The sequence below is a fragment of the Corvus hawaiiensis genome, chromosome 1, assembly GCF_020740725.1.
Source record: "Corvus hawaiiensis isolate bCorHaw1 chromosome 1, bCorHaw1.pri.cur, whole genome shotgun sequence".
Taxonomy (NCBI): Eukaryota; Metazoa; Chordata; class Aves; order Passeriformes; family Corvidae; genus Corvus; species Corvus hawaiiensis.
Window position 1 is genome coordinate 96,612,468 of NC_063213.1, and position 25,891 is coordinate 96,638,358.

A 25,891-nucleotide genomic window follows, 5' to 3' on the forward strand; every position below is an offset into this window, starting at 1 on the left:
TGTAGCACTTTTCCCAAAATGCCTCGATTCCTCAGCACAAACAGAGCCCCCATTGTGGACGAGGCCATTTCTCCTCCGTGGAATATCAGAGAGTCTGGCTGGAGTGATTTTGTAATAAACAGGGAGGATGTTTGGAGCTTGTTGTCTGTAATTTTGTAAATTTGTAATCCCGGGAACAATGGGGTCTATTCTCCGGGAGAATTTCCCACTGCTGGTGGCTGGGATGTTGCACTGCAGCTTGGACCGGCTCCAGGGATGTTCCAGCCAGCGCTGCCAGCTCCTGGAATTATCCTGCGGCGCTCGTTCTCCTCCTTGGCAATCCCCCCGGAGCCTCAGCTGCTGGAATCAAGGAGCAGTGTGAAAAATCTCAGTTAGAACATAAATTTAAGACACAGTGAGTCCCCGGCTCCCAGTGTTGCCTGACATTGTGAAGTGTGGCTGTTCTAGGGACTCAAAACCCAGAAGGTAAACGAAATAATCCGATTTATTGATTCTTTCAAAGCTCGTTTCAGCCCCCTGTGATTTTGGAAAAGCCTGAGGCACGGACATTTTCACGGGGCAATACTGTACCATTTCTTTTTATATCACACATAGAGACATTATATTAAATTAAGCCTTGCACCAGCTCAGTGCTGCAGGAAAAGAAGGGTTTGAAGCATCACTTGGTGCTTTTAATCTTTGATTTGGTCCCACACAAGCACACGTATCAGTAATTATCACCCTAAAGGAGCGGTGATGATCCTTTCAATAACAGCCCTGTAACTTCGGTGTTCTGTTGAATAATTAGTGTGACAAATTAAAACGATGTTGTTAATTACTGTAGCTTGTACCCTCACATGTAATTCCCCAAGAATTCCCTTTCAGAGCTGTTTTCCTCCCTTGCTGTGTCTGCCCCCTCAGATGTGCCCCCAGTGCTTTTGTCTTTTCCTCCTCCAAAATCAGCTGAATCCTGCATTCCCCCAGACATTATTTATACTTTTCAACACATAAATTATTAGCTAGAACACATTTCATTCCTTATGTACTAAAAGTTATTGAGCAAATCACTTTCACTGCCCTGAATCCAAGCAGCTTATCCTACGCACAGACAAGATTTTCACACACTCTGTGTCTCCAAGGGAGTCATTTCCTCTCAGCCTCATCCTGGGAGCCTTTTCCTCCTCAGAAAATCAGACTTTAATATTTTTTGGTTTTTTTTTTTCCCTTCCCTCCAGGTTAAATTGATGGGAACACCGGAACAATGACCTCGAGCGCAGGGAGCAGCTGCACCTCGACCCTCGGGCAGAAACAGAGGCGGAGCAGCCGCCGCTCCTGCCACACCCCGGGCAGGGACTGCCAGGCTCTGTCAGCACTGGGGGATTTCCAAACCCTTCCCTTAGAGATCTTCCAAATGATGTTGAATTATCTCTCAGGTGAGGAGTTGATCAGAAACCTCAACATCTGAAAATTACCATCGATTTTTTTTTTCATCTACAAAGCTTTAGCATTCAAAATGCTGTCGCTTTTAAGCAGTTAAAGTCATTTTATGTGGCTTTAACGCTGAATTTTCAGCTTTTAAGCATGGGAAAACAACTGACCAAAATTTCAATGATGGTTACAATCTATTTGAAGTTGGGTTTTGCTTATCAAATGTGAAAATTATTCCTTAGATCTGTCAGTTCCTAATTACTCCAGTTTGCTGGCAAAGGAGATCAACAGTAATTAATTTTTGTTTTATTTATAAATCTCATTTCTTGGCTGTTTTTGAAGTCAGAAGAAGTTATTGACTCGTGATCAGCATTTTCCCTTGCAGTAGGGATTTAGGAGTGTCCTGGCTTTGCTTTTCCAGTGAAGGACATCAGCATGCTGAGCATGGTGTCCAAAACCATCAGCAGCCGCCTGATTAATTACATCTCCACCTCGTCAGGGACCCGCCGGCTCCTGCTGCAGGACTTCCACAACCTCGAACTCCCTGGCAGGAAAGAAGGAGCCTCCATTCTGGAGCACTACAAATCTCTAGGTGAGAGCAAAACTCACTCAAAAGCTTTCTCCTGGTGTGTGCGTTAACAGAGAAACGCTGAGGATGTGGCCCAAATCCTCCGTGCAGAACGAGGAGCCAAACAATCCCTTCCCACACCGAAGAATTGCCTGAAATCCTTCCAAAACCTCTGAGTTATGGAAAAAACCCTGCGTGTCCTGCCTCCTCTGGGTGTCCTTTTTCCAGAGAACAGGCAGAGGATCAGCTTGCAGGAGGAGGTGTTTCCAAATTCCCTCTGTTTGGAACCCGGCGCTGAGAAGCGCAGAGGGAACCGAGGCTCCCAGGCCCCGGGCAGCCAAAGGAATGCGGCTGCTCAGCCCGCGGGGTCTCCCTTTGGAGCAGCTCACATTCCTCAGGCTGGGAAATGCAGCCCTTAAGCCCAGCCTAACTCCGGAGTGACCAACACCGGCTGCCTTGCTCGTTTTTAAAGCACGTTGGTTCTGATTCGCTCTACATCCTTCTGTCAGGGGAGGAAATGAAATTAAAACATCAGTGGGTCCATATTTACTGTTCCCTGTCTGATAAAAAAATGTATGTTTGACAGAGAAATAAATGCCAGGGTTAGAGGGAGAATTGTAAATATGGGTTGAACTGCAGACATTAAGTAAAGGCATTAAATATATTAAATAGAGACCTTAAAGACATTAAGTAAAGGCATTAAAGACATTAAATGAAGGCCTTAAAGGCATTAAATAAAGGCATTAAAACATCAGCTCACACAAGCTGATGTTTTAATTATGTTTGAATTATTTTAATATTTAATTATGTTTGAATTATTTTAACATTCGTTCTGAATGTTAAAATAATTCAGAACGAAAACCTGCAGTAAGCAAACCATGGATGTTTTGAGCTATCTTAAAATACCTTTTAAAATTAATCTTAGTCTTTCCTTTTTAAAATGAAGCCTGAAACCTAGAAATCCTTAAAAAAAAAATAAAAATCAGAATCAGTTTGGGCTTTGTAATAATCTCACCCAAAATGGCACCCTGTTATTCAAATGTAGGTGTGAACCCACCCCTGCAGGAGCTGGAGGAGTCAAACACAACCTTTTCAAAACACAAAACCATTGGCTGCGGTTGTGTCACGGTGGGAGGCTCAGGGGAGCGTCTCTGGTAGGGCTGGCTGCAAAATCAATATTTACATTGCAGCAGGAAAAAGCTGGAGACAAAAAGCACCTTTTGCTCGAGCCTTTTCTCACTCCACGGGGTTTTCCCCTCACGGGTGGCTCCATCCTGGAGTGCAGCTAAGCTGTCCTAACAGCTGCTCCTCGGGGAGTGCTCTCCAAAGTCTGATCTAGTCAATAAAAAATGGACTTGGCTGAGCTCTGGAGCACATCCGAGGCTGATGAATAAATTATGGCTGTCGTGCAGGAATGCTGACATGCTCTGAGGGAGGGAAGAGTCACTTCAGAATCACAGTAAATCCACAAAGCACTTTCTGACCTTGGGAAAAAAAAAGGATGTATTTTTAGGGTGGGATTTTTTTCTGGAGAAAAATCTCCTTTTTTTTTTTTTTTTTTTTCTCTTTCTCCCTGGGAAGCTCCAAGCTTTTCAGTGGATTCCTTGATTAATTAACAAGCAGCATATATATATATATATATATATATTTTATTCTGGTGAAAGGCTTTGAGTGCAAGCTGTTAACCCAGTTTTTATCAGGAGTGTGAAGGAATTCTGCTCAACAACCAGCTGTTCCCTGGGATAACGAGCTCCAGACTCTGACATCCCAACCATGCCTGTATAGGAAAAGAAATTTCACTCTCTGCTACGTTTTACATTAGGAAAATCCAGAATATTTGCTTTTTAGAACATGTGGCTATCCTGAAAAAAACTTGGGGATGATGTAAGGGGAAAACCAGCTTTCCCCCAGGGTGCTTTTAGAAGAGGTGCAACAAGTTCACATTTCTGTGCAGTATTTTGAACAGCTGTAATTCCCAAACCAATGCAGTCATTTCAATCCAGCTCCAACTGTGAGTAACGGGGGCTTTAAACAACACCATAAACAAGTTACAGTGGGTGCAGGAAGCTGGAAACTCCCTGAAAACATTCCTCTGGGGAAAGATGGCCTTGCTGCCCCTACTCCAAACACAAACCACTGCTCCTTTCACCTTGGAGTAGCAGCTTTTTCTCTGTGCCTGCATTTTCAGGCTGTATTTATTTCCTGAGGATGCTCCAGCGGTGTCTGAGCATCCCCAGAGCTGTGTGTGTTTGACCCCTCTGCCCCAGGGCTGCTGCTCAAGAGGTGCACCCTGCTGTTGCCCACCAGGGACAGGCTCAAGTACGTGCACAAGGTGCTCTCAGGGGTAAGTACTCGAGGGGATGTGCACAAAATACTCTCAGGTGTAAGTCCACCTTCCTTCCAGCAGCATTCCTCACTGCCCTTTGTGCTTACAACTCTATTTCCACAAGGTCATTTCCTCTGGGATGGTCTCCAGTGACACCAGGACAAGAGGACATGGCCTTAAGCTGTGGCAGGGGAGGTTTAGGCTGGACACGAGGAAAAAATTCTTCATAGAAAGAGTGATTGGGCACTGGGATGGGCTGCCCAGGGAGGTGGGAACTGTCCCTGGAGGTGTTTAACAAAAGGCTGCGTGTGGCACTCGGTGCCATGGTTTAGTTGATGAGGTGGGGTTAGGTCATAGGTTGGACTTTATGTCCTCAAAGTTCTTTTCCAGCCTCGTTAATTCTGTGATTCTGTGAATCTTTGCTGGAGTTTATCACCACTGAATAATCAATTTATTAATTTGGAATCAGTCTCTTCATAATATCAGTACCAAACTCCAGCATGTTGGAGGCTGTTCCACTGAGACCCCACCTTCCCAGGCTGGTGGTTCTCAGCCCCTCATCATCTCATGGGCTACTAAAGCTCTGCACAGCCCTTCATGGAAATTTCCCTCCCTGAAAATAAGGTTTTTCCTCCCCAGACTGGAAAAAATCAGATTTTTCTTCTCCAAACCCTTTTATACACCCACAGTTTTGACTCAATGCTAAACCCTAAAGCAGCTACCACAACTCATTCCAACAACTCATTTCCATAACATTCCCAAAACTCACACAAGGAGGGGAGGGAATCCTTCCGAACCTCTCTGCTTTGAGGGACACAAGGAGCACAGAGAATTTTCAATCATAGCAATGAACTCGTGGTCCACGAGGACAAACCACTGCTGTTTGCACTTGCAGGTTTCCTGTTTCAAGCTGAATGGTTGTGCCAGTCCCCTGCACTGCCTGGGGTTACAGTGCTATGGTGTGTTCTTACAGGTACAGTATCCCCATGGACAGAAAATTAAGGCAGTTTTCTAAATTCATCTGTGTCTTGCAAGGTTTTTAGAAGTATGAGCTGGTTTGGGGTGTAGGGGAGGGGGGTGGTGGTTATTCACACAGTTCCTGAGTTTTCTTTCTGGTGCTGCAAGTTGCTGATTTGACTCTTGAGGATTCCTTGGCCTGGATTTCTTTCCCAACCAGTCTGGGTTTTGATTAGCAATTTATTACTTAAGGAGCGGAGAAGGGGAGTGTTTTATCACACAGCTCCAAATTCACAGGCCAAGAGCAGAGATGCTTTCGTTTCAAGGGAAATGGCTCCACACATCAGAGGTCAGAACAGTTTCTGTTTGTGGTAGCTTAAAATTAATGTAAAAAAACTTTAAAATTAAAATCGTCTCTTAGCAGAGCAGGTGATTATTGGTGCAGGGACATTTTGTAGCAAATACCTTCCACTTAAGATTCACAAATCAGATTTTGGAACACCCTCAGCAGCTTTTAGTTCTGGGAGGCATCAGGCTGACGAATCCCTGCTTTCTAATGCTTCAAATTTTGTTAGAAAGTTTCTTTTCTAGCCAATTTCAGTATCAAGGCCCTAAGCACCGCCTGAGGCAGGCAATGCCTTCCCTGCCCTCCTCAGGCACCTCACTCAGGTACAACCCTTCCCTCCCTCTCCTGAGAACCTGCAGGACCAATTGTGTTTATCTGCTGTGAGCACTGGCACTGTGAACCGAATTTCTGCTCAATCTCCTCGTTTTCACCCCATTTTCCCTCCCCTCCAGATCCTGACAGCAGGCTGGGATGAGCTCGAGTGCCACGGGTGTTTAACTTCCTCTGGGAGCTGAGCAACTTAGCCAGGAAAGTGCAGACAGTCGTCAGCAGCAAACCAGGTAACTCAGAGCAGCCAGCAGTCCCAAAAACCCAAAATGTGCCAGCACGGAGAGGGCAGGAAATGGCTCCTGATTGCTGCAAACAGAATGTGGGTGGGACTGAGGGGGTTCCTGACTCTGCTGTGTGTTCTGTGGGCATCCTACAGCGAGTTCTTGGCCTTCATCTCGACGGACACAGCTGTTTTCCCTTCACCAAGAGCCTTTGTCTCTGCAGTGAAGAGATTTGTCTTGAGAGGCCTTTAGGGGTTTTATAAATCATTGCATTATCAATCCAAGTCATCAGTTGTGTCTCTACATCATGGATTTGAATCTTTCCTACCCTACAACAGTGAAATCAATGGGAAGGGAGCCCACTCAGAAAGAAAATGATGCAGCAAAAAGCGAGGTTTAACATTTCTGAACCCCAACACTGACGGCACAAACGCCTCCCAAGAAATTCTCCCATTTCCCAACACAGAACAGGGAATTTCTGTGGAACACTTCACCCACAGCCATCTCACCCTTCCAATATCGCCAAAACCCAGAAACCAAACCCCACAGCTTGTGGAGGATCCCAGAGGGTGCATCCACAGATGCCACCACCTGAATTGGGGCAAAGCACCAAAACCAGCCAAATTCAGGCAGTAAGAGATGAAAACCGAATTAAACACGTTAAGAACCCGCCCCCCTTTCCCTTGCTATGAAGAAGCGATGCTTTGAACGGAGGGAGGCTCAGGAATTGCTGAGCCCAGCCCGTTTCCCAGGCAGTGCCCGCAGGCTGGAGCTGCGGATCCGCCTCTACTGCCGGGGGGTGCTGCTGTCGCCCGGGAGCCACCGCAGCGACTCCGCCTTCTGGCTCACGCGCATCCTCAAGCCCTGGCCCATGGTCAACCAGGCCCGCCTGCTCTACATCATCTTCGGGCCCGTGTCGTCCCTCGATGGTGAGCGCAAAGGGTGGGCCCCGGGGAGGAGATTTTCTTGCAGGAAAACCCCCAAAAATGTGGTTGTATTGGAATAATGGAGTCGTGGAATGGGTTGGGTTGGAAGGGAGTTTAAAGCCCATCCAGTGCCACCCCTGCCATGGGCAGGGACATGTTCCACTAGCCCAGGGTGCTCCCAGCCCTGTCCAGCTTGTCCTGGGACACTTCCAGGGATCCAGGGGCAGGCACAGCTGCTCTGGGAATTCCATTCCAGCCCCTCCCCGCCCTCTGGAAAGGAAGAAAGGGAAGGAATTCCTTGCTAAAACCCAATCTAAACATGCCCTCTGTCAGTGTGAAGCCATTGAATTGCCTAGGAAAAAATTGTTCTGCTCAAGCAGACATCACTAACACACATAAAATACATCAAATACACACACACAGAGTTATAAGTTACAATTCAAGTGAAGAGATTAAATGGCACTTCTGTTCCTCTATTCTCTCCTGCTTGGAGTAGACTTAAATCCATCTCCAAGAAGCACCCATTTCCCTGACGGAAAACACGTTTCCTCACTTAATTATTAAACCTGGGTTTCTTTAAGTTTGGCTCACGCTGCAACTCCCACTAAAATGACAGATGGGAAAGAAACACAAAGCCTCGGTGGTGTCACCTGAATTCCCCTCCTCTGCACCTGCTGTGAGGCTCAGTTTAGCAACTTTCTTGTTTAATAAATGTCACTTACTAGCAGTTGTGATTGATATATCGCTCAGGACACGTGGTCTGGCAGAAAATGATAGAAGGACCGACAGATGAGACCAGTCTGAAGGGTTTAGCTGATGCAATTAAGCTGCTGTATGGCACAGAAGCTAGAGAATGGACAGCAGATGATGTTATCAGTCTTGTGGATGAGCTGTCAGGTGTGGTTTTGCCTTTATCATTAATCCATGGGATTACAGATCCTCACGTCCTCCAAATCCAGCTCTGTGCCGCAAAATTCCTCGCAGTAGCTGTGCCTTGGTTGGAAAAGTCACCACACTGGTGATGAGAGAAAGTCCCTTACACATCCAGGCTGTCTTTCCCCATGGAGAAATCTTTTAAGAATCCATGGAGACCTTTAAAACTCAAATCTTGCCTTGAATTATTGAGGAAACATTGTCCAAACGCGGAGTTTGCTCAGGCCAAATTCTCCGGAGCAGTTTTAACAGCTACACTGAGAGTTTTGGCTGAGGTTGTGTCACAGAGTTGGTGTGGAGAGCTCTGATTGTTGCTGGCAGGGATTATTTGTGCCGTTTCACTGCTCCTCTTTTTGCTCACAAGTGACTGAAATCCTCTCTCTCTCCATCATTACAAAGTGATTCCCCAGGAGTGGCTGATGGAGAACAACGCTCGGCTCCTCCTCCTGAGTGGGAACAGCATCTGCTTCACCTTCCTGGCCAGCAAAGCTGTGAATGGCAGAGCTGCGGAGCTGGCCAGGCTCATGGTCTTCATGGCCCTGGTGAGTACAACTCAGCACAGCCTCTTTACCCCCAAATTTGCTGTCTCAGGCTGGAAAATCTTCCCCACCCTCTCCCACACACCAGGAATAAATCCAGCCAGAAGCTGGGTGCTCTTCCACCCTCTCTGCTCCCTGTGCAGCAAGCCTTGAGGAGAAGCACCACCAGCAAAAGGTTCAGAATTCCCAGAATTCAGCTGGCCTTGGACACTGCCAGGGATCCACAGCTGCTCTGGGCAACAAAAATAACCAATCAAGTGTCATAATTGGGAAGAAATATTTATTTTAAATTGCTTCTCTTGCTAAGAGATTCCTGGTGCCATGGATGGTGAAACCAGGAGTGTTTTAAAATCTATCCCACCTCTGTGTCCTTGTCACAACCCCTGATTTTCCAGGCTGTGGCACAACTGATCCAGAGCCAATAGTGAATGCTAAGATTTGATCTTGCATCATAAAAGGTGTGGTTTTAATCCTTCCTTTGCCCTCCAGGTGTGTGAGAAGGACCTGTACTGCATGGACTGGGCAGTGAAAATGATGCAGAAGGTCTGCAGGGTTTTCAGCACCCCCTGGGAGAGAAACAACTTCCTGCAGTGCCTGGAGAACACCTTTGCTCACATGCTCATGGACATGCTGCAGGCAGTGCTGGCCGGTAAGGCTCGGCCCGTGGGCCTGGACCAGCTCCTGCATCAGGTTCTGGAGCTGCCCACAGCACCCAGGAACAGCCTGGCCTTCCCTCCCTCCCCAGGCAGGGCAGTCCTGCAGAACCTGAGGGGTTTGATAACATAAAACCACAGAATTCCAGACTGGTTTGGGTTGGAAGGGACCTTAAAGCTCATCCCATCCCACCCCTGCCATGGGCAGGGACACCTCTCACTGTCCCAGGCTGCTCCAGGTCCCATCCAGCCTGGCCTTGGGCACTGCCAGGGATCCAGGGGCAGCCACAGCTGCTCTGGGCATCCTGTGCCAGGGCCTGCCCACCCTCACAGGGAAGGATTCCTTCCCAAAATCCCCTCCAGAGTCCATTTCTCCATCTGTAAAAGAGCAGCAGTGATACCTGGATCTGTAAAGTTCTGGAATCCCAGAAGGATTTAGGTTGGAAGGAACCTCAAAGCTCATCCCATTCCACTCCTGCCATGCCTGATCCTGATCCCTGGGCAGGTCTTTCACTGCCTCATAAAGCAAATCCAAATCCAAGTAAATACAAGGAGCAGATGGGTTTGGAGCAGAATCATGGAATGGTTTGGGTTGGAAGGGACCTTAAATCCCATCCAGTCCCATGGACAGGGACACCTCCCACTATCCCAGGTTACTCCAAGCCCCATCCAGCCTGGCCTTGGACACTTCCAAGGATCCAGGAGCAGCCACAGCTTCTCTGGGCAGCAAAAATAACCAACCAAGTGTCATAATTGGGAAGAAATATTTATTTTAACTTACTTCTCTTGCTAAGAGATTCCTGGTGCTGTGGATGGTGAAACCAAGAGTATTTTAAAACCCATCCCACCAGAAAGCTGAGCCCAAAGTCCCTTTGGGCTGAGCCTAAACCTGCACCAGCTGCAGCTGCTGCCCTGCTGGAGCCTCAGGGCCGATGGTGGAGCTGAGCTGGAGCGAGGAACACCCTGCTCAGCTCATCCTTGTCCTCACACAGAGCTGTTGCTGTCTGTCTGTGGCCAGGCTGGTGGAGGAACCCAGGAGATCCTCCTGTGTTCCCTCCCAGCTGTGCTGCCATCAGGGGCAGAGGCTGCTGCTAAATCCCAGCACACTGCACAGGCTGCTGCTTCCCTCTGCTGAGAGCTCTGCCTGGGGAAGATTCACCTCCAGAGACGGACTGGGTACAGAGTTCAGTTTCACTCCTCCTTTTCCGTGGTTTCTGTGCCCTGGCAGGGGAGCGGGACGAGGAGGACAGCAGCTTCCTGAACCTGTTCCACCTGGTGAATGCCCAGGCCAGCTTCCACAAGGAAATCCTCTACCTGGCCATGAGCAACAACAGCAGCACCACCTGAGTTCCATGGACCCTCCCTCCACTCCTGCTGGATTTCTCTTCCTTTTCCTTTGAACGTTTGCAAAGAAGTGTCTGATTATTCCTTGAATTCCTGTCCCAGTAAGAGCTGGAGTGGCACAAGTTGGGACCACCCGTGTCAGTCCAGCTGAGTGAGCTCATGGAGGGCTTGGGGAGTGCAATTCCATTCCGTGTGCTCTGCTCCTCCAGGGAAGAGGGCTGGGGCCTCTCCGTTGGGAACACCAACTGCGTTCTTTTCCCACTGTGCGTGTTTGCACACACAATAAAAACGACGTGGTTTCCATATTTGATGTGCAGACACCGAGTGAAGCTCGTGTTATCTTAGCCCAGAACCCAAAACATTCTGCTCTCTTGAATTTGTTTTCTCTTGGGAGTTGGAGGAGAAAGGCAGGGGCGGGATTTGAGGAGCTGCATTTTTCCAGCTTGCCAGGGTCTCTAACTCAGGCTCTGTGACAGAAGTGCAGTTTGTACATTCAGCTTCAGCAAAACGTGATTTCTGAACGCAATCCCAATGCTTTGATCTACCAAGGCATTTTTTTCCTCTCAATCTCCAGGTTTTTATAGAGCAGAAGAAACTTCCAATCTCTCCCCCTGCCCCAGGTACCAACTGTGGAAGCATTTTAGGATTTAGCCAAGTTGAAGATCCCCATTAACCACATTAAATTAGAACTCTGCTTCATTAAATGGATAAGTGTTTGCTGCTTAGAGAAGGGTTTGATTTTCTGCTCTGTTGCCTTCCAGACAAACCCATGTGACAGCATTAAAAGGCACTCACGCTCCGTGTGCTGTTTGCAGCCTCCAGGTTACTGAAGAGCCGCTTTCCCCACCTCAGTGTTCCCTTTCCAAACCTTTCAGGCTTCCTTCAGCACCAGCTTTTCCCACATTTACCTCGGGAAGTGTGGGAACAGCTGAAGTGGGACCGATTTATCTCAGCTGCCCCCACCTGCTCCCATCGGCAACAACCTGGGAGCAGCTCGGGAATTGCTCTGAAGTTTGTGCGCTAAAAATCCTCGCCACCTTTGTGGAATACACGATTCCAGGCAGGATTTTACTCCGGGACATCCATCGGTCTTTGCAGGTGCCGGTAGATGGCGGAGGTGAAACCTTCCCTGAGCGCGGCAGCTGCTGGAAAATGCTGGGACCATCCCTTTTTTCCCTTGGCTGGCTGAAGGTGATGTTTAAGGGCGCTGCAACGCCGCGGTTGTGCTGTGCGTGATTTCTGAAGGGAGAGAAATTCCAGGCTCTACTTTCTACTCCGGGAACCGAACGTGGCCGGACTGATCCCCAAAGAACCCAAAATACGAGGAGAAAACACACTCGGAGTGAGAACAGCGACGGGAAAACGCCGCCAGGAAGCCGCCGAGGCGGAATCTCCAGCCCAGCTCCTCGTCTCTCCCTTTTATCCTCAGGAATCGCTCCAGATAAATAATCCCGGCAGATGGGAGCAGGAGAAGGGAGCAGAGCCCGGCGCTTTGTGTGTCCCTGTCCCGCCGGGTCCCGGGGCATTCCCGGCCCCGGGGCCGCAGCGGCCATAAATTCCAGCCGGGCACAAGGGGGGCTTTTATGGGAGCGCAGCCACACGGGAAAAGGGAGCTCTTTGATTCCCTGGAGCAGCCGGGCGGGGCTGGAATGTCAGCACGGAGCGCCGGCTCCTCATCAATTATTGATGGCTTTATTAATTGTCATTAACTGCCCCGGCTCTGGCTCTCCCGGCGGCTCGGGGCGGGGGGGGGGGGGAAGGTGCTTGGTGATGGTTTTTGCCTCATTTCCATCAAAATTCCCAAAGGCCTGAAGCCCAATCCCGCCCGGCTTGGGATGAACTGGGAAATGACCCCAGCCCTGCACCCTCCTTTTCCAGTTCCCCCCTGGATCAGCTCTCACAATTTAACACCGAGGAGGGTCCAGGTCCAGAGCAGCTGGGATGGCGGTACTTGAGAAAAGGGTGATTTTCCTTCTGCTGCCAGATTGGAACTGCTGGAACTGTGGGTTCCAATCCCTTTTCCCACCCCTCCTCGCCTCCCAGCCCGGAGCTGGCCAGTTTGGGGGTGCAGGAAGGGATTGTCCTGCAGAGCTGGCAGCTCTGTAGGGCCTGGGAGTCAGAGAAAAGGATCGCTCCTGGCTTCACACTCAGCGGAGTTTCCATTCCACGCATTCCTCCTTACTCACTCTCCCCTCATCCCCGCAGATGTCGGCTCCACTCACAGCCTCGGCAGGGGAGGTTATTGAGAACATGACTTATGCCTGCAGAAATTCCTCCCGGAATATTTCAGGCTCCTGATTCCCGGCTATATTTGGTGGTGGGGCGAGGGAGCAGCGTTTCCTCACCTCCTGGGCTCAGTGGGAGGGATCGCTCCGGGTGGCTCCAGGAACACGCTTGGGATGAAATCCCCAGCTTGGAGTTTCTCTCAGGAGTTTTACTGGCAGGAAATCGCAGTGTCAAGCATTCAACTGGTAGCACTGACCACATCCAGCATTCCCAGACTCTGAAATCCCTCTTTTTTTATCCTGTGAACACCCTCTCCTGAAAGTCTCACCAGCCCATTCCAGCATTTCCTGCTCTCCCTGGATCCCGTTCTCTCACACTCTTGTGTGGTGGTTCCATGGATAAAGGGGCACAAAGTTCTTCCCATTATGGGTATTTCAGGTGTTTGTTGCTTAAAAAATTATAAAACCCTGGGAGACACCAGGAATATGAAAATTTTGCCTTCTAGGAGGGTGAAACTTTCAGTCGCTGCCCGTGAGTGGCAGTGGGAGGTCAGGGATTGATGCAGGGCTTCATAAAAGAACAAGAAAAATCCTCCTGATGCCCCAAGCACCTTCCCAGGCCTCTCCAAGCAGAGGGAAAATGAAGCTCTGAAATGTTCTTTCCATCCCACAGAAATTTCCATCGTGGTAAAAATGTTCCTTTTCCCATCCAAGGCCTCCTGGAGCTTCTCCAAACACCACCGAGGGACCTGAGTGAGGAGTGGGGATGCTCAGGGACCCTCCAAAGGGGAGAGGCTGGTGGGGACCCCACCCTGCCTGGAGCAGGGACCCTCCCCAGGGACTGTTGGGGGACACAGGGGTGCCTCAGCCTGGATTCCCAATCTCTCAGCATTCCCGGGATGCCCTGGATCCCTGTGCACTCACGGAGTTTGTCCCTGGAGCCGCGTGTCCCCCATCCCCATCCACGCAGTGACACCAGCAGCCATGTTCCCTCTGCCATGTCCTTCCTCTTTATTCCATTCCCTGAACACTGTTCATTAAAAATAGAAGCGATTTCCTAAAATTAAGCCCAAACGACCTCGGATGCGCTCGCGCCGAGGGGACAGGGACACGAAGGGGGGACAGGACACGAAGAGGGGACAGGACCCTTCGCATCCCCCGGGAACACCGCGTGCGTCACCGGGAGCATCCCAGGACCTGACCGCGGGAAGGACACAGGTCCTGGCAGCGCGAATAACCCAGATCCTGACAGCGGTCCCCTCCTCTGTCCCCTCATTCCCTCCCCGGCCCCGCTGGCTCCGTGGCCGCTCCGTGCTCCGCGCTGGGCTCGCAGAGGTTAACGCTGTTCCAGAAGGCTCCGAGGGACACGCACCGGGCGGAGGCTGCGGGAGAGAAAGGAGAGGCTGTGACAGAGAAAGGGAAAGGAGAGGCCGGTGTGAGCCGGGCCCGGAGCTGCCGGAGCCGCGGGGATGGAGCAGCTCCGTGCCGGAGCCGCGGGGATGGAGCAGCTCCGTGCCGGAGCCGCGGGGATGGAGCAGCTCCGTGCCGGAGCCGCGGGGATGGAGCAGCTCCGTGCGGGAGCAGCGGGATGGAGCAGCTCCGTGCGGAAGCAGCGGCCGCAGCCCCCCCTCATCCCGGGACCCTCCTTTGGCTCCTTAGGAATGACGCAGCCGGGATCCCGCCCGGTTTCTCCCCGGAGCTGTTCCGTTTCTCCCTCTCTCGGAACAGAAGCCACCCGAGCGGGCTGATCAATCCGGCCGGCAGAGCCCGGCAGCTGCACAATGGCCGGGGCTGAGTGGCCCGGTGTAAAATCACCCCCGCTGCCCCCCTTCCAGCCCAGGCAGCCAAAGCCAGAAGCACCGACCCCAAATCTGCCCCCCGCCCCCCCTCCCCGCGCATTCCTCCCCAGAAATTCACACCTGGTGGGGCGAGGAGCTCACCTGGCCGCCGCTCGGGTGGCGAGGCTGCTGCTCAGCCGCATCTTCCGCAGCGGCTCTCTAGAGCATGTAGATGATGTAGGACAGGATCACCAGGCCGATGATGGCGAAAAACATCAGGATGAAAATGTCCAGCATGGTGAGGGAGGGAGGGAGGGAGGGAGGGAGGAGGCGGCGGCGGGGGCAGGGGCTGCCGAGCTCCGGACAGGGCTCCGGGCAGGGCTCCGGACAGGGCTCCGGGCAGGGCTGCTGGGCAGAGCCGCCGCTGCGTCCTCCCCTCCCCGGCCGAGCGCGGCTCGCTCCGCTCAGGATGCAGAGATGATGCCGGAGCTGATGGAGCCGCTTTGCAGCGGGCAGGAGGGCGATAAAGCGATCAACACAGGCGGGCAGCCGGGCTCAGCCCGGGCCGCTCTCCCTGCGGGGGGGTTGTTCTGCCCCTGCCCCTTCCTTCTCAAAGCGCTCCCCACTTCAGGGGGTGCCCCCCGGGGATGTGCCCCCCCCCCCCCTTTGGAGCTGGGAACGGGCCCATCCTTTGGAGAAAGGAGGGAAAACGAGCGCTGGCCGTGGCCAAGCTACACCAGGACCCTGAACCACCTTCCTTGGTGCTCCTGGGCTGCCCCAGCACCGCCCTTTGTCACGCACGGAGCCCGCTTTGTTTTCCTCGCTTTTTTTTTACCGGCGCTGTTGATAAACAACATCCTTCCCTCCATACCCGCCACATTTTTGTTCCCCCGCTGTTTAAAACCCTGCTGAAAATCCCACCTGCTGAATTCCCAGGGCTCCATTGGAAACCCCTTGGCTGCAGTCGGGCTCCAAAACACATCCCCGGGCTTTCCAAAAGCAGGGGGCGAGCCAAGGAGCTGCATCCCAGGCGGATCCCCAGGGACGCCAGCGTGTCCCAGCCTCAGGCGAGATGAAAATCCCAGCTCTGGAAGCCTCCCCTGGTCCCGAGGAAGCAGAAAAGCGGCCGGAAAAGCGGCCGCAATCAAAGCCAGCACAATCAGCAGGTAAAAATTAAACTTTTATTTTCGATGCCGAGTAAACCGGGAAGAGAATCGGTCGGGTTTTTCCATTCCGTGGGTTTTAAAAATTTTTTTGGATAAAAAGGCCAAATAACATTATTATTATTATTATTATTATTTTTAATAGTGGTGGGTGCTCAGCCCAGGAAGGACACAAGGACAAAACCCCAATCAAGCGACGGATCCCGAGGAAAACACGTTCTAAGCTCAGCACTGAGACGCAACCGGGGAAGCTGGGATGGACGAGGTCTATTTTACACGTGATGAGAAGCAATTCTTCAGCTTTTTAATTGTTCTTCTTCCATTTTTTTTCTTCTTCCCCCCTCCCCCCCCCCCCCCCTTTATTTATTTATTTATTTTAAATACAGGTTTAGGTGCTTTTCAGCGATGAAAAAAAAAAGGCAAAAAAGTGCATAAGTTGAGAGAAAAGGCAGAAATCAAGCAGTAAAGAGGTTTGTTTCCCATGGCAGGGGAGAAAAGGGGGCAGGGCAAGAGAGGGGACAGTTTAGGGACAACGGTTTCAAGGGAACGATTAAAAAAAGGTCTGTATCCCAAAAGGGAATTTCCTGTGTTATTTGGTCCGTTAAAAAAGGGTTTATTCACATTGATGCTCCCCCCCCCCATTCCCGGACAAGAACGTGATTAAGAAGAGGATTTAGCAGGGAGAGGTGGATCCTCCCTGCCCTTGTGCTCCCTGTTTTAGCACCAGCCGGGATCCCCATCCCGGACAGGACATCCTGGCTGCTCCTGCCACCCTCCGGTGTCACCCTGAATCCCTGTCCTTCTCCCCCCGTCCCACTGCAGCCGGAATTCCCTTTTCCCGGCGGGTCTCTGCCCTTCCCGCTGCCCCTGATCCCGCTCTCCCCAATCCCAGCCCCATCAGCCCCCTGAGGATGGGAGTTGTCCCCAACAGAACCAAGGAATGTCTCACTCAGCCGCTTTGGTCCCGTATTCCCGCTTTTCCTGTGGGAATAGCAAAGGCGGCACTTCCCGCTGGGAATATCCCACCCCACAGTGCAGCCCGGCAAGGGGACATCCCCGCTGCCCCCAGGTCCCGCTCCTGTCACCCCGCAGAGGTTCCCGCTCCTCCCTCCCTGCTCAGTTCCAGTTTTTCCCGACCCCGACCCGCTCTGGGAGCTGCGGAGCCCCGAGGAGACGGGGACAGGGATGTGCTTTGGCGTTTTGGTCCATGACACCATCCCAAAGTGGTCCCAAAATCTGCCACCAGCGCTGGGAATGAGAGGTGCAGGGTGGCTCGGGCTGCCACATCACTCAGCGGACAACAGGGCCCCCAGGATGGCCCCAGAGTGGTGGCAGCAGTCGGCAGCAGCAGGAGAAAAGCAGGAAAATTCTGGGTGAGAGGAAAAGGCTTTGCCAGGGAACCCCCAGACCCCGGCCCAGAGGGAGCTGGAGCTGCAGGGGGGGCTCATCCCAGCTCCAGGGGGGCTCATCCCAGCCCCAGCCCTCGAGCCAGAGCAGCAGCTCCCAGGAAAAGCCCCACGGCTGCTCCTTCTCTGGAGGGATCGGGACAACCGGAGCCCGAAGCAGGAGCAGCCAGAGCCGCTCCCAGGGCTGCCCAGAGCTCGGAATCCCGAGGAGAGAGGTTTTGTTTGAGATTTGAACTGAGTGCTTTCCTGCTTTGAGGTCTGAAGGGAGCAAAGATTGAATGGAAGCTGGGCAGGGGAGCCGGGAGCAGCCGCGGCATCAGGATGAGCCCGACCTGGGAGCAGCCCGGGATGAGCCGGGGCCGGAGCTGGCGCGGAGCAGGGGGAGCTCCCAGCCCATTCCTGCACCCTCGAGATGAGCACCCCTCACCTCCACAGCGGGAATTTGGTCCTAATTTGGCCTCTCCCTCCCTTCTCTGGGATCCCGGCGGCTCCGGCGGCTCCCCCCGGCCGGGAAAGGGCTGGAGAGGAGGAACAGCCAGGAGCAGGAAAGCCGCAGGGGTTGGATCCCCACCCTGTGCGGCCCCTCAGGCCCCACGGGACCACCCCGAAGCAGAATTGGCAAGAGAAACTGGACACGGAGGGGACATCGGGACATGGCTCCGAGGCCGGAGCGGGCGGGGGGGGAGGGGGACAAGAGATGCACACTCGGGGAGGGGGACACGGGCGCGGGCGGGGCCGGGCCGCGTCCCCGGGCTCAGATGGCCTCCACGTAATTGGCCGGGAGCATCCCCGTGTCCCCCGTGCGCTCCACGGTGCCGTACATCCACCCGTCGTCGATCTGCTGCACGTTGATGATGGTGTCCCCGTCCTGGAACGACACCTCGTCCTCGTCCGCTGCGTTGTAGTCGTAGACGGCGCGGAAACGCTTCTGTGGGGACAAGGGGCACGGCCCCAGGGGACACTGGGGTCACTGAGCAAACCCCAGGGGACACAGGGGGTCACTGAGCAACCCCAGGGGACATTGGGGTCACTGGCACAGCCCCAGGGGACACTGGGGTCACTGGCACAGCCCCAGGGGACACTGGGGTCATTGAACAACCCCAGGGGACACTGGGGTCACCGGCACAGCCCCAGGGGACACTGGGGTCACTGGCACAGCCCCAGGGGACACTGGGGTCATTGAACAACCCCAGGGGACACAGAGGTCACTGGCACGGCCCCAGGGGACACTGGGGTCACTGAGCAACCCCAGGGGACACTGGCACACCCTGAGGGACAGGGGGGGTCACTGGCACAGCCCCAGGGGACACTGGGGTCATTGAACAACCCCAGGGGACACTGGGGTCACTGGCACAGCCCCAGGGGACACTGGGGTCGCTGAGCAACCCCAGGGGGCACTGGGGTCACTGAGCAACCCCAGGGGACACTGGGGTCATTGAACAGCCCCAGGGGACACAGGGGTCACCGGCACAGCCCCGGGGGACACTGGGGTCACTGGCACAGCCCCAGGGGACACTGGGGTCACTGAGCAACCCCCAGGGGACACTGGCACACCCTGAGGGACAGGGGGGTCACTGGCACAGCCCCTCCCGAGGGACGCAGGGGTCACTGGGGTCACCGGCACAGCCCCAGGGGACACAGGGGGCACAGCCCCTCCCCAAGGACAGAGGGATCCCCCCAGGGGTGGGGGGCTGCACTCACCCCCCCTCCAGCCGGGGCGTTGCGCTGCGTGGAGGCCGGAGCCGCCGGCTCCTTGTAGCCGTAGGGTTGGGATGGCGGCTGCTGCTGCTGGTAAACTGCGGAGGGAAGAGGGGGATCCATGAGCTGGGATTGGAGGGAAGGGAGATCCATGAGCTGGGATTGGAGGGAAGGGGGATCCATGAGCTGGGATTGGAGGGAAGAGGGGATCCATGAGCTGGGACTGGAGGGAAGGGGGGATCCATGAAGGGATGGGTGGATCCATGAACTGGGACTGGAGGGAAGGGGGGATCCATGAGCTGGGATTGGAGGGAAGGGGGATCCATGAGCTGGGATTGGAGGGAAGGGGGGATCCATGAAGGGATGGGTGGATCCATGAACTGGGACTGGAGGGAAGGGGGGATCCATGAGCTGGGATTGGAGGGAAGGGGGATCCATGAAGGGATGGGGGGATCCATGAGCTGGGATTGGAGCAAAGAGTGGATCCATGAGCTGGGACTGGAGGGAAGGGGGGATCCATGAGCTAAGATTGGAGAGAAGGGAGGATCCATGAAGGGATAGGGGGATCCATGAACTGGGATTGGAGGGAAGGGGGGATCCATGAAGGGATAGGGGGATCCATGAACTGGGATTGGAGGGAAGGGAGGATCCATGAAGGGATGGGGGGATCCATGAACTGGGATTGGAGGGAAGGGGGGATCCACGAAGGGATGGGGGGATCCATGAACTGGGATTGGGATTGGGATCCTGAACTGGGATTGGAGCAAAGGGTGGATCCATGAGCTGGGATTGGAGGGAAGGGGGGATCCCTGAACTGGGGGATGTGGAGGGAAGTGTGGATCCATGAAGGGAAGGCTGGATCCCTGAACTGGGGGATGTGGGGGATGTGGAAAAGCCCCTCCTGAGGCTGCCCTGCCTCACCTGGGGCGCCGGGCTGGCCGTGGTGCAGGGGCTGGTGCTGCTGCTCTGCCCCTCTCCGGTAGCTGCTGCTCTCCTGGGAATTCCGGCGCTCAGGCTCGGAGCTCTCGCTGGGGCTGGGGCCCATCCGGCTCCGCTCGAACTCCTCGTGGTACTTGATCTGCAGGGTGGGATGGGAGAGGTCAGAGCTCGGCCCCGGAGCAGCTTCTCCCCAGGAACAAGGGACGGGACAAGGGAACGGCCTCAGGAGAGGTTTGGATTGGAAATTCGGGAAAATTCCTTCCTAAAAGGGGGATTGGGGCTGCCCAGTGGAGTCACCGTCGCTGAAGTGTTAAACAACCACGTGGATGTGGCACTGGGGACAGGGGTTGGTGACATGGGTCACAGGGCAGTGCTGAGTTAATGCCGGACTCCTTTTCCAGCCTGGAGGATTCCAGGATCCTTCACCTCATCCCAGCTCCGTCCTTTCCGCCAGCCAGGGCTCGGCTTTGCCACTCCCGCAGTCCTGGGGGGCTCCTTCCCCCACACCCCCTGAGCACTTTGTGGCACAGACACGAGGAGGTTTCAGTGTCCCGAGGGCGGGATAAGGAATTTTTCCAGGATGAGATCCAACCCCAGATGCACCTCCCAAACCACGGGAACACGGAGCAAAATCCCCTTTAGGAATTTTGGTGTGCAACCCCCAGTGCCAGGGGGACAGAGGGGACGCCAGGGCAGGCAGCAGGGAAAGGTTAACCCAGCCACGGGGGGCGTGAGGGTGAAAATTAACAATTAATCCCCTGCTGTTAATGAGTGCATTCCCACCGGGAAGCACCCGGAGCTCGGGAATGTCACCCGGTTAAACAGGGATGGACTGGAGGGCACCGGGAGCTGGGCACGGGCACGGCCTGGAGCAGAGAGAACCCCGCGGGCAGCACCCCCTGCCCTGCCCTGGCTGCTCTGGGGAACCTCAGGAGGCTGGGAACAGCCTCGGGAACGGGGACAGGAGCGGGGACAGGAGCAGGGAGAGTCCCGGGAACAGGGACCGGAGGGGGGACAGGAGGAGGGACAGGGACAGGAGCAGGAACAGCCTCAGGAACGGGGACAGGAGCGGGGACAGGAGCAGGGACAGGGACAGGAGCAGGTACAGGGGCAGGAGCAGGGACAGGAGCAGGAACAGCCTCAGGAACGGGAACAGGAGCGGGGACAGGAGCAGGGACAGCCTCGGGAACAGGGACAGGAGCAGGGACAGCCCTGGGAACAGGGACAGGAGCAGGGACAGCTTCGGGAACAGGGACAGGAGCAGGGACAGGAGCAGGGACAGCGCCGGGAAGAGCCCCGGGAACGGGGACAGGAGCAGGAACAGCCTCGGGAACAGCCTCGGTAACAGCCTCGGGAACAGCCCTGGGATCAGGGACAGGAGCAGGGACAGCCTCGGGAACAGGGACAGGAGCAGGGACAGGAGCAGGGACAGGGACAGGAGCAGGAACAGCGCCGGGAAGAGCCCCGGGAACGGGGACAGGAGCAGGAACAGCCTCGGGAACAGCCCTGGGATCAGGGACAGGAGCAGGGACAGCCTCGGGAACAGCCTCGGGAACAGCCCTGGGATCAGGGACAGGAGCAGGGACAGCCTGGGGAACAGGGACAGGAGCAGGAACAGCCTCGGGAACAGCCCCGGGAACGAGGACAGTCTCGGGAACAGCCTCGGGAACAGGGACAGGAGCGGGGACAGCCCCGGGAACAGCCTCGGGATCAGCCCTAAAACAGCCCCAGGGACAGGGCCAGGCTCGGGATGAGCCCCAGGCCGGGCTCAGGCTGTGCCCAGCTCCGTTCCCAGCAGGGTTTCCCCGCCTGTCCCCCCGCCCCGAGGGCGTTTTGGGGCACGCCCGGGCTGGGCCCCACCTTCCCTGCCCCGGTTGCTGCCCCTGGATCGGGAATGGCAGCCGCTCAGCAGGAACGGGGTTGGTTTCTGTGTCTCTCCTAAGTGGGTCACGGCCACCCCAGGCTGGCAGCCAGACACTGGGAAGCTGCTGGAATCGGCTGGGAGAGGGTGAGGGGGCCCGGCAGAGCCACCAGGGCCGGGCTCAGCTCTCTGCTCTGTCATTTAATGTCCCCAAACCCCCCCGGCTCCGCCCCAAATCCAGCCCCCAGCCCCTCTCCGGGGGAGCTGCCAGCTCAGAGCTGCCCCAGGGAAAATCTCCCAGCTTGGATCCCATTCCCAAGCCTTGCCCAGCCCTGGAGTTTGGTGCGTCCATCACGTCCCGAGGGGTGCCAGGGAGCTGCACAATGGGAGCAGGAAAGCAGGGAACAAACATCCCCCCCTCGCGCCCTGCTGGGGCTTCCTGGGTTTTTGTGTGGGCTCCCACTGCGGCACTGTCTCCCTGCATTCCAGAGCCCTTCCCCGGAGCAGCCAGCAGCTCCCAGCCACGCTCTGTGTCCCCAGGGAATGTCATGGATAGAAAAGCAGGAGCAGCTCAGGCACCACCGGCTCGTGGACCCCAGGAGGTTTCTCGTGGCAGAGGGGTGACAGAGCAGGAAGAATCCAGCCCTGTCCCTTCCCGAGGAACACTCCTGGCTTTTCCCGGCAGCCGAAGGGGAATGAGCTCCCTGTGTGGGAGATTTTGGGCAGGCGCAGCCAGGCCCGCCACTCCCGGTGCTGCAGCTGGACGAGCATCCCTGGGCATCCCTGAGTGTCCCTGATCATCCCTGTCCATCCCTGAGTGTCCCTGGGCATCCCTGGGCATCCCTGAGTGTCCCTGGGCATCCCTGAGTGTCCGAGAGTGTTCCTGTCCATCCTTTTGCATCCCTGAGCATCCCTGGGCATCCCTGTCCATCCCTGAGTGTTCCTGTCCATCCCTGTCCATCCCTGAGCATCCCTGTCCATCCCTGAGTGTTCCTGTCCATCCCTGAGTGTTCCTGGGCATCCCTGTCCATCCCTGTCCATCCCTGGGCATCCCTGTCCATCCCTGAGTGTTCTTGTCCATCCCTGAGCATCCCTGTCCATCCCTGGGCATCCCTGTCCATCCCTGAGTGTTCCTGTCCATCACTGTCCATCCCTGGGCATCCCTGTCCATCCCTGTCCATCCCTGAGCATCCCTGTCCATCCCTGGGCATCCCTGTCCATCCCTGAGTGTTCCTGTCCATCCCTGGGCATCCCTGTCCATCCCTGTCCATCCCTGAGTGTCCCTGAGCATCCCTGTCCATCCCTGGGCATCCCTGAGTGTTCCTGTCCGTCCCTGTGCATCCCTGAGCATCCTCCTTCATCCCTGTCCATCCCTGAGCATTCCCAAGCATCTCCAAGCATCCTCCTGCATCCCTGTCCATCCCTGTCCATCCCTGAGCATCCCTGTGCATCCTCCCACTTCTCCATGGCAACGCTCCGGCATCCACCTGACATCCACACACACACACAGAGAGAGCAGGAGAAGGACTGAGCTCCTCAGGGCCCAGCAAAGCCCAAACGAGCGCAGGGACAGGAATTGGGATTGGAGATCCCCGTGGGCTCCCTGCAGCTCAGGATATTCCAGGAATCCAAGAGCTGCCCATGCTGCGGCTTTTGGTGGCAGCCAGGGGCGGGTGGAGCTGCCCCTGCTCCACGAATTCTGCTGCTCCCTCCTTCCCTCTCTCAGTCACCTCGAGCATCTCGGATCCCTGGACATGGAGGAGCCGGGAGAGGGGCAGGAGGTGCCCGGGCAAACAGGCTGGAGAATTATTCCCGCCCAGGATTCCGGGATTCCGTGATCCCAGGCTGTTTGCCAGCAGCTGTCCCCTCCCCGGCTCCCCCCGGCCCCGGGGAGGTCACGGCAATGTCACAGCGGGGGGACGAGGAGCCACTCACGTTGCTGATCTGATCCTGAGTCTTTTTGATCCTCTGCAGCTCGGGGGTGTCGGCCACCACGCTGAAGCCTTTGCCCTTGTTCTTCTCGAACTCCTCCTTGTAGCGGATCTGGGGGCACAGCAGGAAAACAGGATTGAAACGCCGGGAAAAGCGGGAGAGCGCAGAGCTGGGTGCAGCAGCAGCCCCTCGCTGCCAGGCACGGCCTCAGCCTCGCTCAGGAGCCCCCCAGCGCAGCCAGGGATGGCAAAAGGGCTTTGCCAGCACCCAAACAACTTCCCCGAGCCCACAGAGCCCGGTTCCCTTCCGGCAGGAGTTGGGGTCACTCGGGTTTGAGTGCAGATTCCTGTGGGGCACCGGTCAGCAACCAATTCCTGCTGGTTTCTGACTGTGGTGTGACATCGGGAAGCAAAGGGTTAATGAGCCACGGCTTAATGAGCGCACGTGGGGCTCTGACCCCACCACGGCACAAACACGGGCTCGTTTTGGGGCAGAAAGCTCCATTTTGAAGCAAGAAAAACAAATTTTCGCTCTCTGGGCTGAAGAATAATTTGAATTTCCCAGAGGGGGGAAGGAGAGCCCAGGGGTTTGACCAGCGGGGATGGGGAGCCAAAGGAGCTGTGACACAAAACTGGTGACAAAGAAGCGGTGACACAAACCCAGTGACACCAGGACAGGGTCAGGAGGAGCTGCGTGAGCCACCAGCCCCAGTTTGCCCAGTGCCAGCCCGGCAAGGGCTGTGGTTTGCCGTCCATCCACGATGTTTTCCATGAAGGACACGCTTCCCTCTGGAGCGTGGGATGCTGTCCCCACGCTGCTTGGGGCAGGGGACAGGGCAGCACCACACAGAGCTGCTGAGCTGGGAGAATTCCAGGCTGGAAGGACAAGGAATCACCGAGCGAGACGCCGATCCCACGGGCAGGCAGATCCTCTGAGAAATCCCTCATTTTCACCCTCCTAAATCCCACCCTGCTCCAGCTCCCTCGGTTTTTCAGGATAAAGGAATTCAGCCCTAAAAAGCCACCATGATAATGATGATGACGATGATGATGATGATGATGAGGATAATGTATCAGTAATAAAATGGGCTCCACAATCCATTTTCCCAGGGAATCTGCGCCCTCCATGCCGGGAAGCAGCGTGACGCCGCGCTCATCCACGCGTTATCCAAAGGGAGCCGGAAAAACCCTTCCCACATCACGGCCCTGGCACATCAAACCCTCCCCGTGCTGCCACCAGCACCGAGGTGACAGCTCCCAGAGGAGCTGGCACAGCAGGGACAGGAGCGGCAGCTGCCACCCACGCACAGGAGCCTCCGGCAGGAAGGGCCGTGCCCAAATTCCCGCTCGGAAAAGGAGCCACAGGACGGGAACCTGCAATTTCCCTGCCACCCATGGGCTCGGAAAAGCAGCCCGTGGGCACCGAGCTGTCACTTTGGGGATGCTTTTGGCCACACGGGACATCATTATCCTGCGGCTTCCCGTGACCGGAACGGGAGACGCCTCCTCAGGGACACAAATAGAGGAGACAGAGAGTGACACGGAAGCGCTGCGGCTCAGCCCTGGCAGCCACCCTGTCCCTGCCACCCCGTTCCTGCCACCCCGTCCCTGCCACCCCGTCCCTGCCACCCCATCCCTGTCACCCCATCCCTGTCACCCCATCCCTGCCACCCCATCCCTGCCACCCCATCCCTGCCACCCTGTTCGTGCCACACCGTCCCTGCCACACCATCCCTGTCACCCCGTTCCTGCCACCCCATCCCTGCCACCCTGTTCCTGCCACCCTGTTCCTGCCACCCTGTTCCTGCCACCCTGTCCCTGCAGGTGCCCAGCACCCCATCCCTGCCACCCTGTACCTGAAGGTGCCCAGTGTCCCATTCCTGTCACCCCCTTTCTGAAGGTGGCCAGCACCCTGTCCTGGTCACCCCATTCCTGTCACCCTGGTCCTGAAGGTGCCCAGCACCTTGTCCCATCCCTGTGGGTGTCCAGCACCCCGTCCCTGTCACCCCATCCCCTGTCACCCATCCCTGTGCACCCCAAACCACAGCTCTGGTGACCCCCCCCGCTGTCCCAGTCCCACTGGGTGTTCCTGCTGGAGGCAACAGGGAATCGACCTCCTCGGGATCACACCCAGGGACCCAGCAGAGCCCGGCTCCCGAGGAGTGGCCCGGGGACATCGCTGCCCTGGCCTGGGAACGACCCCCAGCAGCTCCAGGGGCTCCGGACACCGACGCAGGGAATTCCCTTTTCCCACCGAGGGGAGCCCGCTCCGGGCTGCTCTGCAGGGCCACGGCTCCAGCCGGGCCTGGGGTTGGTGTCAGCCCCCGGCCGAAGGTGGGA

The 25,891-nt window shown here is 55.5% G+C and overlaps 2 protein-coding genes across 2 annotated transcripts in view; one reads left to right on the forward strand and one right to left on the reverse strand.

Moving 5' to 3' along the window:
- The first annotated feature begins 1,220 nt into the window (after positions 1-1,220).
- On the forward strand, positions 1,221-11,337 carry FBXO47 (F-box protein 47). Its single transcript, XM_048318318.1, is given in 11 exon segments — positions 1,221-1,412; positions 1,829-1,999; positions 4,243-4,319; positions 5,197-5,274; positions 6,057-6,090; positions 6,093-6,164; positions 6,908-7,084; positions 7,832-7,978; positions 8,414-8,556; positions 9,043-9,202; positions 10,435-11,337. Coding segments are annotated over 11 exon segments (1,350 nt in total). The 5' UTR covers positions 1,221-1,240; the 3' UTR covers positions 10,554-11,337.
- A 4,383-nt stretch (positions 11,338-15,720) lies between these two features.
- The window catches only part of LASP1 (LIM and SH3 protein 1), a 33,108-nt gene continuing 22,937 nt past the window's right edge, over positions 15,721-25,891 (reverse strand). Inside the window, exons 4-7 of the mRNA XM_048318305.1 lie at positions 23,556-23,663; positions 19,742-19,898; positions 18,824-18,918; positions 15,721-18,050 (exon numbers count right to left, since the gene is read on the reverse strand). Of these exons, the coding sequence (XP_048174262.1) occupies positions 17,877-18,050; positions 18,824-18,918; positions 19,742-19,898; positions 23,556-23,663 (534 nt within the window). The 3' untranslated portion in view covers positions 15,721-17,876. The remainder of the gene's footprint in view (positions 18,051-18,823; positions 18,919-19,741; positions 19,899-23,555; positions 23,664-25,891) is intronic.